Source organism: Micromys minutus (genome assembly GCF_963924665.1).
Source record: "Micromys minutus genome assembly, chromosome: X".
Taxonomy (NCBI): domain Eukaryota; kingdom Metazoa; phylum Chordata; class Mammalia; order Rodentia; family Muridae; genus Micromys; species Micromys minutus.
Window position 1 is genome coordinate 18,105,803 of NC_137970.1, and position 20,476 is coordinate 18,126,278.

General features: G+C 39.3%; 1 protein-coding gene across 3 annotated transcripts in view; it reads left to right on the forward strand.

Moving 5' to 3' along the window:
- The window catches only part of PFKFB1 (6-phosphofructo-2-kinase/fructose-2,6-biphosphatase 1), a 42,697-nt gene that overhangs the window by 2,326 nt on the left and 19,895 nt on the right, over positions 1-20,476 (forward strand). For 2 of the 3 annotated variants that reach the window (XM_080910759.1, XM_080910761.1), the window contains exons 1-6: positions 1,623-2,431; positions 14,575-14,700; positions 17,117-17,210; positions 18,175-18,241; positions 19,165-19,239; positions 19,663-19,719. In XM_080910759.1, coding sequence (XP_080766885.1) covers positions 2,335-2,431; positions 14,575-14,700; positions 17,117-17,210; positions 18,175-18,241; positions 19,165-19,239; positions 19,663-19,719 — 516 coding nt within the window. In that variant the 5' untranslated portion in view covers positions 1,623-2,334. Of the gene's footprint in view, positions 1-1,622; positions 2,432-14,574; positions 14,701-17,116; positions 17,211-18,174; positions 18,242-19,164; positions 19,240-19,662; positions 19,720-20,476 lie in introns of those variants that run through there. The other variant, XM_080910760.1, reaches the window with a different exon arrangement.

Below are 20,476 nucleotides of genomic sequence, written 5' to 3' on the forward strand. Positions count from 1 at the left end.
ATTACTGGGGATGTTTGAAAAAAAAAAACAAATAAGATAAGCAAAATGTTGCTTTGTGGGCACTGGAAAGCATACAGAGTCATTGTAAGATCATTAAAACAGACTTCCACTAACTATGTGACTTACTAGGATTAAGAGACTTGTGTCTTGCAAAATCTATTCCTGAGACTCTAGGAGTTGTCTGCTAATCTGGAAAACCTCGTAATACTTTTTACTTTAAATTGATTTATAATTGTTTATACTTGTGGTACTGTATGATACTTCAGTGTATTCATATAATATGCAATGATTAATTGCTTTATATATCACCTCAAATATCTGTTATTTCTCCTCTTTGACAGCTACTTTGAAGTGCACAATTATCTGTTGTGAACCATAGTTAACCAAATGTGCTCCAGAACATCAGAAGTTATTCCTCCTGTTTACCAGATCCATCCCGTTTGTTATTCCCTTTCTCCCTCTCCTTTGCCCACTAGTCTATACTCAGTTCCTCACCAGCCTTTTTTAGGTTTGCCAAGTGAGAACGTAGTATTTGGTGTTTTATGCCATACTTAAGTTAACAGAAACCTTTCTAATTGAGTATTAGGAAGTCTTTACAGTATAAATGTTAATCCTGTGTTATAATAACGTGCTAGAACTTGCAGATTACTTTGGGGCAGGAAGATGAATCATTTACTTCCCAAAGGAAGTAACAATGTTATATAATATGAATTCAGCATTCCCCGGGATTCCTCATGTGTATCAATACATTGGTTCTTCACTAACATCGAGGGAATGCACTTCACTATCCTTCTCATATCTAGCAATGGGCAGAAGTGAGATTCCACCCAGACAGAATGGCTCTAGATCCCATTGTTCTTAACTGCTCTGATCCCTTGCCTCAGTAGGCTCTTTGAAATAAATAAGCCTTGATGCTGAAAGTCTTATATGATGTGTGCACAGCAACTGGAGTGAGTCTAACCCTTGTATAGACTAAGGTTCCAAGAAGATATTTTAGGAAGTGTCTTAAAAGGCAAAGTAGAGCTGGGAGCATTTGAGGGCAGGGATTGGAGGTTTCTTTTCCCAAGAGATTGCCCTTGCATGGTCCAGCTCAGTGGAAGAAAGTTGAGCTTCCTAATACCCAATCACTGGAGGTTTGCTGGGGGTGGGGAGGTTCCGAAGAATGAAGTAAAAGGGCACTTGGACATCTTCCAGGCAAGCCGTGCAGTTGCATGAATTCTACAGATAAAAGTCTGAAAATAACTGGGGGAATGGCAGTTAGGAGTGGGGACAAGTGAATGGATGAGATGTCTCTGGCCTGTGGATTTATGCTATTTAGATAGACACCATTACCTCATGTTCCTCATACTCTCCTCAGTATGCTTTCCACCTCTCCTAAGATCCCATTTTAACACCTTGGCTAGAAGAGGTTTAGCCCAGGTTTGAATTGTGATGCCGTTAGTGCTGGGTCATCTCAGCATTGGCAGCCATGTGAGCTGCGCTTACTTATCGGCTCTCTGCCCAGTAATGGCTGCCCTTACTCTCATTCCCAGGGTGTCAGATTTACTCTGATTTATTTAACCTTGGCCGGAGAGAGTATAAAGATGATCAGATAGTGCCAATCTCTTTGGAGTGCCCAGGACAGCTCATTTTAAGAGGGAGAGGTCCTGTAGAGAGGCTGGAAACAAGAGTCCAGGGAAAGACAGTTTTACAGTGTCTTGTTGAATAGGGTGAGCAGTGGGGTAGTGAAAGTCTACTTCCAGTTTGGGCCTTTAATTGCTAGCTCAAAACATAGCATTTTGAATTAGGAGCATTATGTTTGTGGTTTTGTTGTGGGGGCCCTTGTAATGAATCTCTGTTTCCGAGTTGGAGCTTAACACTCTAATTAGGCCTGCTTTTTTATTTCAAAGCTCAAACCTTTCTCCATCACTTCTGTCATGCCACACTACACAGGATGTAAGCACATGATCTTTGCTCTTTTATTTGCATACTCTACTAGTCCTGCCTTCATTGGCGGGAAGTAACTGGCCAGACCTGGGCTGTCTTGCTGGCTGCCTTCCTTGCTGGGCTCCAACTTATCTTCTATGTACATAGCCCTTGGAGTTCAGAGGCCTCTGCCGACTTCTGCTCAGCCTCTGGCTCTCAGCACCCACCTCCCCAGTTGCACATCCGGGAGCAGAAGAAAAAGAGAGAGCTGGAGATAATCTGTGACAGGCTCAGAAGTCCAGTGCATCCCCCTGACTCAGCTCTGCCCACCTGCTGCTGTGGCCAAGGCAACAGACAAGACAGCTAGGAACATAGGAAGTGAGGTCCAGTACCTTGTGGGTAGTGGTGCCATTAGCTGCAAAGCCTAAGATGTCTCGAGAGATGGGAGAACTTACTCAAACCAGGTTACAGAAGATCTGGATTCCACACAGCAGCAGTGGCAGTGTGCTGCAACGGCGAAGGGGCTGTAAGTGGGGGTTGACATTGTGGGTGGTGGTGGTTGGTGGCTCTAGAAGGACAAACGGTGTTCCCCATTCACTCCTACCCTCACATAGAAGTTGGGATAGATGATCAGTTGAAGGAAACTGGTAGAGGATAACATGGGGCTAATATGAGCAAGGGCAAGAAAGTAAGAGAAAGGCAGGTAGAGAAGACAAAGGATGAGGCTTAGATAAAAAGTCCCCAAACTACAGGGACCCCTGACTAAGGGCTGTCTCCCTTTGTTGGAGAAATTGTGGGAATGCTTCTTGTCTGGATGGTGAGCATTCTAGTACAGTGCTACCCGAGAGTATTTTCCTTTAGCTTCTCTTAGGAAAGCTCTGGGAACGGGTTTTAATTTATGCCAGGGTGAAAGGAGGTGATGGTTCGTGGCATGGTGTGTCGGAGGCTAGGTGCTGAGTCCACAGCACTACCATGTCACTGGTCAGCAGTGCCCTTTCTCCATCATGATCCTCTTAAGAAGTCTGTACCTGCCCAGGCTGGGAACAACTGAGTACTTTGCCATGACATTTAGAGACAGTCTTGCTGTTCTGAGGAGTTGAAGGGAAAGACAGTATCACAAAGCCCGGTCTGTTTCTGAGCTGGAGCATAAGATTCTAATTAGGCCTGCTGTCTTTATTTCAAAGCTCAGACCTTTGAAATTTTAAGGAGGAGCAGAGGCAAAGTAAGCAAAGCTCAGCTTGTAAATAGGCTTTGAAACCGAAGTGTACAATTTTTCGTAGATAAGCGAGAATAATCATGCAACAAGGTGTTTCCAGCCCAGCTGGAGAGACCAGAAGGGGCTAGAGATAAGACATCTGTGGACTGCAGGACAGCTCAAGCAGCAGCTGAGGAAGTTGCTGGACTCTTAATGTTAAAGGAGGGGTAGGCCTAACGCATATCGGGAGCAATACTACATGATAGCACTTTCAGGTAGATGCAAGCTCTTAGGTTAGTACAGAGGATGAAGGATGTGTATAGAAGAAGCAGAATGGAGGAAAAAATCTAGAGTCCCATTCTTCATTGCTCTCTCCATCAGCAATTCTAATTACTCATCTGGAGATACAGGAGTCTGGATAAGATAGAATGAGGTTCTGCCTACACAGGTCCTCCAGAGTAAAAACCCTTACATTCTTGTGAAATCTGTCTTTCAACTTGGAGAGGCAAAACACATTAAGGACTTTGCAGTCATATAGAAAGTGCAGAACAGAGCTGACTATGACCCATACTCAGGAGGCCGATTCTGAAAGCTTGCTGCAAGTTTGAGAGCTAGTCTTAGCGTCACAGGACGTTCTCAACCAGCCAGAGCTGTATGCCAAGGCTCTATCTCAAAAGCAATACAAGAACAACCCCCACCCCACAGAACAGAAAAAAAATGTGTTTATTTAAAATCTGGGCTCCACATTCCTTAATTGTGCATAACAGTAATACTTACCAGATGTAAAACTGTATAGCTTTGAGCCCCACCTCTTGTCTGTAAACTTAGACAAGCCTATTACCCTTGTTTTGCTTCCATTCACTCACCTGTAAACTGATGTTGCTAGTTGTACTGTTGAAAAGATTAGATAAACTGAAGCATGTAATGTGTTAAGAAGAATGGCCATCCCATTGCATGCACTTAGTAAACAAAAGCATGGTTGTCTGCTCTTATTCACCATCATACATACCCAGCATCAAGTCCTAAGCCTGGCCCAGAACAGATGCTCCAGAAATCGTCACTTGGATGCTTTTAATTTTACCATTGCTCTGTGTACCCAAAATACTCTTTAGGGAATAACTAAATTTTTACTATAAGCATTACTTTTGTAGAACATTACTTTATAGTAGTTTGATGCTATATACATGTGTCTAAGTGTGTGTGTGTGTGTGTAAAATTGGTTTTCTATAGTGTATTTTGTATGGTGAATTTGTATTTAGCAAACCTAGTAAACTTTCTTAATAGTGTTGATAATTTGTGTGCAAACTGCAGCTTTTACTTTTTTTCAAGCAATCTTTATCCTTATGATTCTTAAATATCATTTTTGTTATATTAACATGTTGCTAAGATCCCTCACGTCTAGAACCTACACACACAGACATCCACACACAAGTGAGCATGTACCATGTGCATGCATGAATGCACACATACATGCATGCATGTGCATACACACATACAGTATAGTGTTAAAAGTATATTATTGATGTGTATTCATTAGTTGATTATGATTTTAAAGAGATTGTTTTATAAATTTGATCATTGAGTAATTAAATATAGGGGTTTTGTGCAGATATCTCTTAAGAGAATAAGGAAGCTCCTTTTATTTGTAACTTGACATTGTTTTTAAAAAGTGAGTTGGTGTTGAAATGAATGTATAGGATGTATTTTTTAACCCTCTTTATATATACAGCATGATTTTTTTTTAAACTTTAACTTTTTTGCACTACATGTTTTTTTTAATTTTTTATGAGCTAATCTTGCAGTTCTGGGGCATAAAAGTACTTCTAGATTTAGTTCACTAAAATTTTGTTGCATTCTCGAGTATTTTCTTTAGGAGAGATTCTATTTGCATGTTGTCCTTTTCTGGTTTTGATGTCAAGGTTATACTAACATTGTGCAATGAGGTGAGAACTATTTTCTTTCATTCGGTCTCTGACAAAGTTTGTCCCAGAACTATCTGTTCCTCAAATATTTGGCAGAACTTTCAGATCAAACAGTCTAGTCCTAGTGTGTCTTTGAAACCATTCAACTGTTTCTTTGAAAGTTATGGATTTTTTTTGTTTGTTTTATTTGCTACTTGTACTTAGACTTACTAAGTTAAGATTTTCTGGGAATTTTCTATTTCGCAAGTTTTCAAGTTGATGTAAAGTTTGTATGTGCATCTTTTTAAGAAGCTTTGTTGTCTTTTCATATGTTCTTTTTAGAAGACTTATTTGTTATTTTTATTGAAAAAAGATTTTCACATAACATACTCTAAAAACATTTCTCACTTGTACCTCTGTTTTATTCCCTCAACAAATATCATGAACAGTTTCTGGTTTTCCTAAAAAGAAAACCATCAGCCTTTTCTTTTTAAAGCTTCATTTTGTTTGTTCCTGTCCTGTATTTATTTTTGCTTAATTATCTTTCTAGTGTTCTCTTTGGATATTTTTTAAGTAGCAGAGTGAGATGTCGATCTCATTTATTTCCGAACTTTCTCCTTTTCTGATCTACAGTTCGCCTACTAAGCAGGGCTGGTGTTCTGTATGTGCATAAATCTTGCCACAGCATTTGATAAACAGACCTCGCTATAGACTGGCATAGTCTGTCACTCACCCAGTTGCCCAGGTGTCATCAGTGATTCAGTCTGTACTCCAGGCCCACTAGGCCCCTGTGGATTGCCATGGAGCAACTAAAAGGTTAATGCTCTTGGAGTAAGTGCCAGCCCTTGAGCCAGCTTCTGTTTAGATAGGTCAGTGTCATTGCCGTGTCCACTCAAATTCCATTCCTGCAAGAAGACAAACTGTATGATCTCAGGGCCTTGAAATCTGCTTTATGGAGCATTTGGTGACTGTTCGCTGGGAACTTGAAAAGAGGTTATATTTTATGTTAATTGCATATTGCCTTAATCTTAAGTTTTGCTTGTTAGTTTGGCTGGAGTATTCCAACATTCTGCTGGAGTTTGGGCTGCCAGTCATTGTGCGAAATGTGTTAAAGTATGTAATAATTTTGCTAGTTTTGCCACCTAGTTACAAATAAATTTAGAACTGCTATATCTTCAGTAATATCGAAAGTTGGTTATTGTTATCAAATTGCACTACAGTCTCATTTATCTTTGATATTAATATATCTATAGTCAGTTTACTAAATTTAATATTTGCCCGATAAATTTTCCTTGTTAAAATTTGTTATATTTTGTTTTATTTGAGACAGTCTGTCTGTCATATAGCTTTGGCTGTCCTGGAACCCTCTATGTAGACCAGGCTAGTCTTGAACTTACAAAGATCCACCTGCTTCTCCCTCCCAAGTGCTGGGATTCAAGACCTGTGCCATCACACACAGTAAATTTTTTTAAATAGAGAAACAATTCATAAAACATATAATTCACTATCTTGAAGTGTATAAGAAAATAGTTTTGAATATATTCATATGGTTGTGCAACCATCATCCTTAATTCACTAATATATATTTAAAAATTGAGTGACCTTGGAGGATTGGGGGCTGACTGTGACTAAAATATATGGTATACATGTATGAAATTCTCAAATAATAAAAATATTACAAGATTTAATTGATTCATAAGTATATATTTTAATATTTTAATATATGTGTACAGTATGAGTGATTACATTAATGTAACTAATCAACTCACTAACTCGGACATTTATTATTTATTTGTGTTGGAAACAATTAAAGTCATCCTCTCTACTTTCAAAGGTCATTATCAGAAAAAGAAATGTTATACCCTTTAGAGTACCTTCCCATTCTACCCATCCCTCCACCCCTGGCAGCTACTAATGTACTCTCCATTAGTTATCACTCTCCAATGGGTTAGTTATTGAGACACTCCATAGAAATGGAAAGTAATGTGGCCTTTTGTCTTTGGTCTGCTTTATTGTACATAATGTTAGTTGCAGCACATTTATAGCTTGTTGTAGCCAAATATTGTCTTATATGAACAACCCACTTTCTATACATATATTCACAAAGTGATTGGCATTTTGGTTGTTTCTATTTTTGAGCAATGTGAATAATGCTGTCATGAATGTTCATGTACAAATTTTTATGTAGATATAAGTTTTTTTTCTTTTTAAAAATTTTATATATGTGAACATACTATAGCTGTTTTCATATACCAGAAGAGGGTATTAGATCCCATTACAAATGGTTGTGAGCCACCATGTGGTCCTGAGTTCAATTCCCAACAAATACATGGTGGCTCACAACCTTCTGTAGTAGGACCTGATGTCCTCTTCTGGTGTGTCTGTAGATAGTGACTGGTACTCTTGTACACAAAATAAATAAACCTCTAAAATATGATTACAGAATTTACTTTTGTAAATGAGTGGTTTCTTCTCTTTTTAATTTCTCCCTTCTTTTCTTCCTTCTCTTCTTCCTTCCTTCATTCCTTCCTTCCTTCCTCTCTTCCCCCTTTCTTTCCTTCCTCTTTCCCCTCTCCTGTTTTAAGACAAAGTGTTATGGGAGACTGGATTTGAACTAGACAATGTTTACCTTGAACTTCTCATTTTCCTGTCACTATCTCCTAATTTATATTGAGATGACAAATGTGAGCAACAAGATACAATTTATATATGGTGCTAGGGATACAATACTAGAGTTTCATCATGTTAGGCAAATTGCCAACTGAGCTACTTCTCTACCTGTCAGGGTTTTTCTTCCTTCCTTCTTTCCTTCCTTCCTTTCTTTTTTTTTTCTTTTTTGAAATACAATCTTGCTAAGTAGTCTAGTCTGTCCTTGAACTCAGGATCTTTCTGCCTCAGCCTTTGTAGTACTAGTATAAAACGTGTATATCTCCATGTTTGCCTTCACCTTTTTTATTAACATTTGTAAGGTACTTATTCACCCCCTTTTTTATTGGATATATTTTATTTACATTTCAAACGTTATCCTCTTTCCTGGTTTCCCATCCATACCCCGTATCCCCCTACCCCGTTTCTATGAAGGTGCTACCCCACCTACCCACACCCTCTCACCTCCCTGCCCTGACATTCCCCTACACGGGGGCATTGAGCCTTGGCAGGACCAAGGGCTTCTCTTCCTATTGATGCCCAACAAGGCCATCCTCTGCTACATATGCCGCTGGAGCCATGGGTCCCTCCATGTGCAATCTTTGCTTGGTGGTTTAGTCTCTGGGAGCTCTAGAGGGTCTGGTTGGTTGGTATTATTGTTCTTATGGGGTTGTAAACCCCTTGAGCTCCTTCAAGTATTTGTCTAACTCCTCCATTAAGGACCCCATTCTCAGTTCAGTGGTTGGCTGTGAGCATCCTTCTCTGTATTTGTCATGATCTGGCAGAGCCCCTCAGGAGACAGCTGTATCATTACCTTCACTTATAGTATACTATCTTTTTTTTTTTTCTTTTGTTTTTCTTAAATGGTCATATAATTCAAGCTGTCTTTGAATTCCTGACCCTCCTGTCTCTACCTTCCTAGTGCTGGGTTGACAGGTTTATTCCACTATGCCTGTCTTTTACCATGTCCTTTGAAAGACAAACATTTTACTTTGGAACAGTAGATAAGCAGAAGGGTCACAGCTTTGATGGTAGCCCTGCCTACTTAGCATATTTCAGCTCAGCTTGTTTGCAATAGTCTTTTCTTGCTAGTCATTTATGTATCATTTTAAAGAAACTGTTGTCTAATTCAGTGCTGCAAAGATCTGTATGCCTAAGTTGTACTTTAGGAGTTTTGTAGTTTTGGTTACTATATATTTGTAGCTCTGTGGTCCATTTTGAAATAATTTTGTCATACAGTATAAAACGGTAACATAATTTCATTTTGTCTTTACATGTGAATATTAGGTCATCCCAACTGTATTTATTGTAAAGACTTCTTTCTACATTGAATCATTTTGACACCATTAATGAAATTCAGTTGACCATAAATTAAAGGATTTATTTCTGGGTTTTTAATCATACTGAGCCCCCATTAGTTACAGTCTTCATTACTATACATTAACATATAGTAAAATTTGAAACTTTAAAACATGATTCCTTCAGTTTTGATCTTCAAACTTATTTTGGCTACTTTACATCTTTTGCATTTTCATATATATTTTTGGAATGGGTTGGTGTATTTCTGTAAAGGGGCTGCATTCAGTCTGTAGATCAGCCTGGGAGTGTTGCCATCTTAGCAATATGCAGTCTTGGCTTTGTAAGCTGTTTAATTTACCTAGGTTGTTCTTAACTTCTTTGTAATTTTCAAAGTACATTTTTATGTTCATCTATTTAATTTTTATGGCAATATAAATGGAATTGGTTTTCTTAATTTCACTTTATTTTCTCCTTGTTTCATTTTAAAAATATTTTTTGAGATTGTAATTACATCATCCTCCTTCCCTTTCCTCTCTTCAAACCCTCTCATATACCCATACCTGCTCTCTTTGAAATTCATGGCCCCTTTTCTCATTAGTTATTGTTACATGCATGTGTGTGTATACATATATACATATATATTTCTAGATTCATTAATACAACCTGGTCAGTCTATATACTGTTACTTCTGTGTATACTTTCAGAGCTGATCTTTTGCCATTGGACAGCCACTTGGTGTAATCTTTTTTCTGGGGATCTTTTGGACAATCCTGATTAATAACTTAAAAGAGGGCTTCTCATGCCTGGTGTTGGGTGTTTTGTTATATGGTCTTTGGGTCTTGGAGGGAGCACTGTCAGTCAAGACGGGAAATGCTTACTTAAACTATATATGTATGTTTATACACCAACTTATGTGTATTGTAGGCATTTTAGGTAGTTAATAGTATGATTCCTTAAGTCATCCTTACTGTTATTCTACCCTCTTCCCTCCTTATCACTCCCTAATGAGAACCCCCCTCCTTTTCCTTATTTTCCTAATCAGATTACTTGAACCCTGCTATTACCCTCTCTATTGTTCCCCTGCCCTAGCAGTGGTCTATTCTTACTTTCCTGATTTCTGCATTTACTCCAGATTATATAATCCTATATGATGATTTGGAGCTTGTGGCCATGGATGTGATGTTATTCTTTCTGAGTCTGGCTTGCCAAACTCAACATGATCTTTTATTTTAGTTCCACTCCAAAGATATCCAGAGGTTCCTGTGGGGCCTTCTCACTCAGGTGCTAAAGTTTATCAAATCACTGTTGAAGTATCCTACTAGCTTTTGGCATCTATCTAGTCCTGTTGTTTCTTTTAAGTTATCAACATGACAACTGGCTTTTAATGAACCAAGTGGAGAGCAAGAGAGAACCAGCAAGATTGAGAAAACAGTCATAATTTATTTACAAAACACCCAAAGGCGGTCAAATGTGAACTGTTATACAAACTACATTATGTGCTTTGATATCATAATTACTACACATTTTTATTTTATCATTCATTTTCTAATATGTAATATTACACATGGTCCTCGAAGCTTCTAGGCAACTACTTTACTACTGAATTATATTCCTAACCCTATATTACACCTATAAAGGCTAGAATAAAAGATTTAAATATATTTAATCTGTTTGAAAATATGTTTCAAATTTATTTTTATTCATGTTTATGAATGTCTTACCTGCATGTATGTAATGTATGTGTATTTCCTGTGTTGCCTGGAGGCAGAGGCAAGCAGATCTCTGAGTTAAAGGTCAACCTAGACTTCAGAGCAAATTCCAAGACAGCCAGAGTCACATAGAAAAACCCTATCTAAATTTAAAAAAATAATCAGTGAACTAATTTAAAAGGGGCTTGAGAAGTGGGTCAGTGGTTAAGAGCACTGACTGCTCTTCCAGAGTCTCACAGTTCGGAGGTCCAGAACCCACTCTGCAGCTCACCATTTTGAAGTCCAGGCTGGGGATTTAACGCCTACTCTGGCCTCCGAAAGCACCAGGCATGAAGTCATACACTGTAGTGCACAGAGAATGCAAACAGGCAGAAACTAAAGACTATATATAGGCATGTACTGCCTGCAGAGCACAGAGGATGCTAGAGCCCTGGAACTGGAGTTATAATAGTTTGAACTGCCATGTAGGTGCTAGGAACCGAGGCTTTCTGTCTACATGAGCATGTAGCATTCTTCTTAACTATTGATCCATCAACTGCTTCAACCTCCAATTTTTAATAGTTATTTTTAATTTAAAAATACTTCACACAATATATGCTAATCATATTCTTCCCCCACCTCAATTTTCCAGATCTTTCCCTCTGCACATCCAACTTCATGCTCTGTCTCAAAAAAAAAGCCAGAAAAAAACAACAAACACCCAAAATCTAAATAGACAAATGAAAAAGAAAACTAATGAGACAAAACCAAAACCAAAAAAGGCATGTGCACACACGCCCGTGTGCGAGCACATACACACACCAAACAAGCAAAAAAAAAAAAGAAAGCCCTTGTACGTCATTTAATGTTAGCCAATTACTCCTAGGCCGAGGACCTGCTCTGGAGTGTGCTTGATATACCCACATGCCTAGTGACACTCCATTGGAGAAAACTGATTTACCCTTTTTCAACATATATCAACTGCAAATAGCTTCCAGGTTAGGGGTGGGAATTTATGTTCACTTCTCCATCTCAGTGCTGAGATTTTGTCTGGTTCAAACCTGCTTGGGTCTTCTGGGTGCTTTTAAAGTCTCTGTACATTCCTATTAGTCTTAGTCTGTAAGTTCAATTAGTCTTGTTGTGTCTGGAAAATACTGTTTATTTGGTGTCATCCACTACCTCTGGCTCTTAGAATCTTTCTACTTCTTCCTCCATATAGAGCCCTGAGGCTTGAGGGTAGACGTTAAATGAAGACACTCCATTTAGAACTGACTGTTCCAAAGTTTCTCACTCTCTGTATGCAATATACTTGTGGGTCTGTGTTAATTCCAATCTACTGCAAGGTGAAGCTTCTCTTAGTAGGGTTGAGTAATGATCTGCTCCATGGGCATAGCAATATATCATTTGGACTTATTTTAGGGCTATACACCCTTAGTAAAACAATAGTATTAGGTTTTCCACTAGACCTATGGCCTATCTAGTCTCATGTCCTTGGATACTTTAGTAATGTAATATAGTCCATGTAATGGAGTGGGCCTTAAATCAAATCAAAAAGTGGTTTGCCATTCCCATAACATTTGTGCAACTATTGCAGTGCTATATCTTGCAGACAGGCCTCTGTTATAACTCACAGATTTGTAGTTGGGTAATAATTGACGATTACTTTCCTCCTCTATCATGACAAAGTACCTTCTAGTACCATGAAAGCTGCTGGTCAGTCGGGGTGAAGCTTCTAGTTGGGCACCAGCTTGATTTCTCAATGTTCAATGACATAAGTTTGATAAGGTTACAGAGAGTAACCAGTAGCCTTGGCAATGGCTATGATATTTGGGGTTTCTCTGTGTAGTTCTGTCTGTACTGAAACACACTCTGTAGACCAGCCTGGCCTCAAACTCACAGATCTGCCTGCCTCTGCCTCCTGAGTACCGGGAGTAAGGTCATGTGCCACCACTGCCCAGAAGTTTGCAAGTATTTTATTGAGTATTTTATTTTTATTTATTTATATGAGTACACTGTAGCTATCTTTAGACACACCAAAAGAAAGTATTGGATCCCATTACAGGTGGTTGTGAGCCACCATGTGGTTGCTGGGAATTGAACTCAGAGCCTCTGGAAGAGCAGTCAGTGATCTTACCCATTGAACCATCTCTCCAGCCCAGGTCTAGGTTTGTTTTTTATTCCCTTTGTTTTTTTCCTATATGTAGTTAACATTATTTTGGTAGAGTTTAAATTCTAGCCCCTTCTGTAGGGCTGGATTTGTAGATAGATACTGCTTAAATTTGTTTTGTTCATGAATTTCTTATTTTTTCCTTTTATGGAGATTGAATGTTTTCTGGGCATAATAGTCTGGGCTGGCAACTTTAATCTCTTAGAGACTACACCATATCTGTCTAGGCCCTTTTGGCTTTTAGCATCCCCATTGAGAATCCGGGAATTATTCTAATAGGTCTGCCTTTGTGTGTTACTTGGTCTTTTTTCCCTACAGATTTTAATATTATTTCTTTGTACTTTTAGTGTTTTGATTATTATGTAGCATGGGGACTTTCTTTTCTGATCCAGTCTATTTGGTGCTCTGAATGCTTACAGTCCACTCCCTGCCCTCCACTGGATGTTTGAGACAGGGTTTCTCTGTGTTAACTTGCTCTGTAGACCAGGCTGGCCTCGAATTCAAAGATCTGATAGCTTCTGCCTCCTGAGTGCTGGGATTTAAGGTGTGCTTCACCATATCCACCTTTCTTGTATCTCTTAAAGCTACATTTCACTGCTATTTTATCTTTTTTTATGATTTCTTAAAAAATTTTTATGTGTCTAAGTACTTTGTTGCATGTGTGTATACTCATGAAGGCCAGCAGAAGGCATCAGATTCTGTGGGACTGGAATTACAGGTGGTTGTGAGCTTTCACATGGTGCTAGGAACTAAACCTGGTTCTTCTGCAAGAACAGCAATTGCTCTTAACTGCTGAATCATCTCTTTACCCCTTCCATATTCTTTACTTTTGTTTGTTTTTTCTTTTATTAATCAGTTTATTTATTTACATTTCAAATGATATCCCCATTCCATTTCCCCTCCACAAACTATCCATCCCATCCCCTCTCCCCTTTGTCTCTAAGAGGGTGCTCTTCTACCCATCCACCCACTCCAGCCCCACTGCCCTAGCATCCCCATATGCTGGGGCATCAAGTCTTCACAGGACCAAGGGTCTCTCCTCCCACTGACCCCTGAACTTCATCAGTGCCCTGAACTTCTGTTTCCCTTCCTTGTGCAGATTGAAATGTTTTCCCTCCCAGGTGAGAGAAGGTGAATTGATCTGGCCCTAGTTCCAGGAGAGAGGGGCTAGGTTGAGCAGGATTGACTGCTGAGTGCAGTAAGTTACCACCAGTGGTTTCAAGCTATAGTTTACTGCCTTTCTCTTAATAGTAAGGCTTTCCCTGCAGGAACATGAAGAACATTTTCTGGAAAGAATTTGAGCAATGGCTATTGTTCTGTTCTCCTCAAGCCAGAATTCTATACAATACTTTTCTCAGGAATTTTTCTCAATCTTTTCTGTCACCACCTGGAGGAAGATTGATATATATCAGTCCCTCTAAGGTTCCCATTGACCCACAGCCAGCCTTAGCAACTCATTAGTCATTTTTATCTGGACTTTCTTATGAATTCATATGCTATTCAGCAGTTTCTGTATCAACTAAGAAATGTCTGGGTCCAGTTGCCCTCTTCAGATGCCTGTTTGTTTGTTTTCCCCAAGTTTAAGTTAGCTCCCTATACTGCAACCTCAGTTTTCTGATGAGTCTAAGGAGATTTGTGATGCCCATTTCAAAGCTTTGCCCTCACCCTCATAACAATGGAAGCAATACAGTTTCCAACTCATTATCTCCAAGCTAATGGCAGAAGAGCTTCTCATTGTGGAGATCAGCTTTTGAGGATCTCTTTGTCTTCCAGCCTCCATACCACAGTTCACCAATTCCCCCACGATGGTGATCATGGTAGGGTTACCAGCTCGAGGCAAGACCTACATCTCTACGAAGCTCACACGGTATCTCAACTGGATAGGAACACCGACTAAAGGTACGTCTCAGAAATCATCGCTGCCTACCTCCACTACCAGCCACTAACTGAAAACTGGGAAAGGTAAAAGGCTAACAACACATTCAGTCCTGAAAAAGCTGTAAACCCTAGTTTCAGGATTAAAACTATGTCTACCACTACTACTACAACTATCCTGATAGTCTTACAAATCATACATTTCATGAAAAATATTCTCTGCCTAATACCAGGCTAGGTTTTAGGCATAGAAAAACTAAGACTAAATCTGCTCTTAAGAAGGCTCACAAACACAAAGCAACCCTCTGATAGTGTGTATACTCCCTTCTATCTAGTAATTCCTCCCTCATTCACATCAAACCTTTTCTCTGTTTGGCATCCTTTTCGTGTGCTAGGATTTAAACGTGCATTCTACCATGGATTTACACCAGGCATCAAATCTCTCCTCCCCCAGCTTATTCCTTACCCTTATTCACTTTCTCCAATTAATCCATGGGCCAAGCCAATGCCAAGCATTAGGAAAGAAATAAAAAATGGACAAGACTCATATCCTGTCCTTGAAGAGTTCTAACTCTGAACGGTATACATAATAAGACCTAGGCTAGACTAGAAATTCTCAGACACGGTGCTGATGGTACTCACAGTGGGAATTGCTGACTGACAGGCATCAACAGCTTCATGGATACTAATATATCTGAGGTGGGTCCTATGGGAAGAAGGGAACATTTGACAAAGCAAAGGCAGGAAGGAGCCACTGTCATAGAGAATGGCAAGCCTAGAGAGCCTCTACTGAATTAAGATGCATAAGACACAGTGGCAGATGAGTCTCTGTCCTGATCCCCCTTTTATTCTGTCTATTCAACTTAACTACTCACATAGGCCTTTAGAATTAAAGTCAAATTACAAGACTGGTAATCCCTGTAGTCTCCAATGGTTTGTAGATTTGAACCCAAGCCCCTTTACTTCCATTCAGTACCATGCACAGTTGACCTATTCCAGTTATTCAGGCCCTAGCCAGCTTAACCCTTTCTCTCAAAACATGTTTTGCCTTTTGCAGATGTTATACCTATGCTAAAGTAGTGTTTACTTAGTTGCCATCTACCTAACACTATCCTTGCTCCCCACCCTCACCCTCATACCCTCCAGTAAAATACACCTGCCTTAAAAGGCTTTGCTTAAATACTTCTTTCTTTAAGATACTCTAAGATAACCTCAAATGAATCCTTCTTTTCCTTCCCCCTCACTCTCCAGGATAGTTGGCTATTGTCTTTGTTGGAGCACTTAAAGGACTCTCTGGGAACTCTCCTTTTCCCTGAGGTAGTTGCTGTCTGACTGACTTTGTACTTATGAGTTGCTTGAGGACCCTGTCACAAAAATCTGGGTTCCCCTTTCCCCCACCTCTCTCTCTCCCTTCTCCTCCCTCTGTGATCCAGAAATTATTTCTCACTTTACAGAGTGTATATTTGTTTTAGTTCGTGTTCTGTTACTGTGAAGAGTCACCAGGACCAAGGCAATTCTTATAAAAGATGGCATTTCATTGTGGCTAGTTTCAAAGTTCTAGTCCATTATCATCATGATGAGAGTATGACAGCATGCAGATAGACAGTACTAGAGAAGTAACTGTAAGTTCTATATCTTTATCCATGGGCAAATTAAGACACTGGACCTGGCCTGTGTTTTGAAATCTCAAAGCCAAAATGCCCAGTGAGAACTTCCTACAACAAAGCTACACCCCCTAATCCTTCTCAAGTAGTGCCCAGTGCTACGCCCTGATGACTAAGCATTCAAATAAATGAGCCTATGGGAGCCATTCTTATTCAAACCCCTACACTATTCTAAAATTATTTGTTGAACAAATGAATTTATGAACTATGGTTTCTTTGGCTGATTATCCTCTTTGTCCATTTCTTCTCTGTTTTCTCCCATTACAAACAGGTGCTGTTTAGAGATTAACATTTGGATTTTCCCTTATGATCTTAAATGTTAAAATAACCTTGGTAACCAGGAGTCAGGAGACCCAGTCTGTATACATTTTTAATTCACTCTGGGTTTAACTTTGGATAACTAGTTTGATTATCTGAATCTCATTTTTTATCTTCCTTATTGAATAAGAGATTTAAAGGGTTGGAATTTATGATAAAGTAAAATGGCTTAGAATAAAAAAGACATAGGTTTGAATTTCAGTTGCCAGTTATTACCCAAGAAAGCTATTTTACACCTCTGAGCTTTACTTTCCTTATTGGGAAGGTGAAATGGTTAACCCGTACTTTGTAGGACTGATGTGAGGGAGGAATTTAGCTGGTACCCATAATTTGAAGTCTTACATATACATTTTCCAGCTATAAATTATGCCTTCTACCTCTGGGATTCCTTCCAACAAAAACATACTTTTGGCCACTGCAATCTTCCCAGTATCTTCACTAGTGTTTTCTGTTTTCAGTGTTTAATTTAGGTCAGTATCGACGAGAGGCAGTGAGCTACAGAAACTATGAATTCTTTCGCCCAGACAATACTGAGGCCCAGCTTATCAGGAAGTAAGTATCCAATATTTAAGAATCTGCCCTTTGGCTGAGTGGGACCTGTCTTCACATCCTAGCAGAGTAGTGTAGAGTTACCCACTCTTTCAGGGTGTCCAAACTGTTGACATTGCAACACAGTGGAGTCATCTATAATTGCCCAGGCTCAAGAACACTTTAGTCAAGTTATGAATAGGAAAAAATGCAAAAATTCTCAACTTTTTTCTAGGTAAGTTTACGATTTGTGTAGGGCCACATTCCACAGTTAGCCTAGGCCATGAGTTGAATACCCTGGTATCCAGCCTTTCTGTCAGCCTGTTCAACGTCTGCTCTCATCATAGCCATTTCCTATCCAGAAGGTTTTCCAGTCCTGTATTTCTTGTAAGCAAGCAGAGAAATGTCTTCTCCTAGCACTTGAGATGAGTGTTTCATGAGCTCAGCCCTCTTCAGTCTCTGCAGCCTCATGAGTTCAGCTTTAAAGTCTCTTTTTCCTGTGTAGTTGGAAGTTCTTCTAGATGCAGCCTGGCTGTGAACTTCTAATCAGAGTCCTCACTATAGAACCCAATAACCAATATAAAATATTTTGCTGAAAACCTAAGTACATCATCACTATTATACCTGTGCTTACAATATTACCTATGCCCAGAATTCCTGTTAACTTAAAGAGAACATCCCTATGTCTTACCTGTGTACATTAACCAATTCAGCTTCAGCTCCAGTAGTAAATAGATTCCTAAAACTATGGTGATTTCATTGTTCAGCTTTTCTTGGGCATGTATTCTCATGTACAGCTTCTAAGCTGAACACATAGAGCTAGTATCAACTCTGACCCCTTTACTAGAGCAAAGGGCCCTGTTCTAAATGTTCAACATATAGATGAACTATGTAGATGTTCAACAGAGAGATGCTTCATAAGAGAACTGCAGTGAAGGGAAATGATCCTGAGGATAGGGATTCTCTGCTTCTTTCTCTGTTTTTTCAGGCAGTGTGCTCTAGCAGCCCTAAAGGATGTTCATAAGTATCTCAGCCGAGAGGAAGGTCACGTTGCGGTAAATAATCTTCCATTTCCCCCTCAGGCCATCTGTCAGTATGGAAAGTAGATAATATGTACTAAGCACTTATTTATGGCATACTTTGTTTATATTAATAATTTAATTCACACTGCCCTATGAGATGTGTCATTATTATGCTCTATTTTAGATACTGAAAGAACTACCATGGAAAACTTATTTCCCAGGGTAGTCTAATGTATATGTGGCAGAGCAGATTATATAGTTGTACAATCCATACTCTTAAGCCCTGTGTTTCATTGATTTGCCATTGAGATTCAGTGGTACAAAAATTTAAGACTGTGGTACAAATATTGTTTTCTTTCCTCTTTTCAAAATGACATGAATTTTTTTTTATTAAAAATCATTGCAAACAAATATAAATACCATACCAAGATAACCAGACCCAAAGTCTATGCAATTCCATGTACTTCTATACAGTGCAGAACAAAAGCTGTGAAGTACATTTCCTTCTAAATCGAGATTTGCTTATATATCTCGGCAATGTAACATCTTAAATCCTTGGGTTAGAGATTCCCAAATATGCACTTGCCCCTTCTCAGGTGCTAAGGATAGGGAATTTTTCCTGTTCCTGGGAGTTTCTAGGGGTTTAGGAAGGAAAGGACTCATTGAGAGAACAATCTGTACTATTGCTTTAAAAGCAAGCATGGTTGTTGTCAGAGCAAGTCCTTCTAGGCCAGTTACTTGACCTATAAAATGATCCTAATAAAACCCCACCTTCATGGGGCAGATAGTGTGGGCTCAACGAGTGCTTTTGAAAGTGACACAAGCAAATTCCAAACTCTTCTTTTTCTTTAAGACTCTTAATTTCTGCTCCTTCCACTTAGAAAAAAGTGTGAACAGAGAATATGATCATATCAACACTATACCGAGAGTAAGATTCTCTTATTACGTGTCTCTAGGTTTTTGATGCCACCAACACTACCAGAGAACGACGATCATTGATTTTGCAGTTTGCTAAAGAACATGGTTACAAGGTACAGTGACACAGCCATGCTTATCTAAGATAAAATTCAAAGCAGTCCAAAATAGGACACTTAGAGTAGCCAATTTGGACACCATGGGGTCAACATCTGGCTTTCAGATTCGTGTTCAACAGAACAGAACAGGAGAGGTGCCACATTAGGCAGTGGAAGATGGTTACTGACAGGCTGACACTGAGGTGGCAAGGATGGAGTCAAGAGAAACATGTTATAACCAAAAACCAGCAGAAGTCTGGGGCAATCCAGTTAGAGCCAGGCTGCCTCATAGGAGTCTGAACCCTCAATGCACCATTATGTGAGAAAGCACTGTTTTTACCAGTTTCCCTAGGGATGACTCGGGCTATCAAGAATGGGTGATCCTGTTTGGCTCCCAGGAAACATAATGCCCTGATGGAAAGTTCTCCTTTTCTCTTATAGGTCTTCTTTATTGAGTCTATATGTAATGACCCTGAAATTATCGCAGAAAACATCAAGGTAAGGAACACCAATTACCTTTCTTCCTTATTCTTTTCAAAGTAAGTGTTAATTTAATTTACACTTTAATTTGTCACATATATATGCATATATCTATACATACATGCATTATGCATGTATGTTCATACATGAATGTGGAATGCACATGACAGTGTATATATGTGGAGGTCAGAGATAACTTCAGATGTCAGTCTTCGCCTCCCACCCTGTTTAAAGTAGGTCTCTTATTCTCTGTTATATGTTCTAAGCTAGCTGGCCCTCAAGCTTCCAAGCTATTCTCCTGTCTTCACCTGTCATTTTACAGTAGAAGCACTGGGGTTACAGATGCATATCACTATGTTCAGCTTTATGTGTGTTTAAGGAATCTCGACTCAGGGCCTCGCTCATACTTGTGTGGCAAGCTCTTTACCCACTGAGTCATCTCCCCAACCTTTAATCCTCTGTATTTTGTCTTAGGCCTCAGTCATACCTAAAAGACTACTAAACTTAAAGAAAGCATTCTTCCTGAGACGTACCTCCTTTGTATAAGAAGCACTCCCTATCCTTGCCTACAGTGTTCCTCTAAAGTTGCATGAAGCCAACGTATATAAAGTCCTTAGAATACATCAACCACTAAGCTTGACTCTCACGATTTTTGTTCAGAAACCTGAATATTCTTTCCCTGTCTTAGAGACTCAAAGAGTAGACTTGGCAAAGACTGGTTCAGCTCGGGGGGAAAAATGGAAGTAGGACTGCACCATAGGCTTGTCTGTCTTTC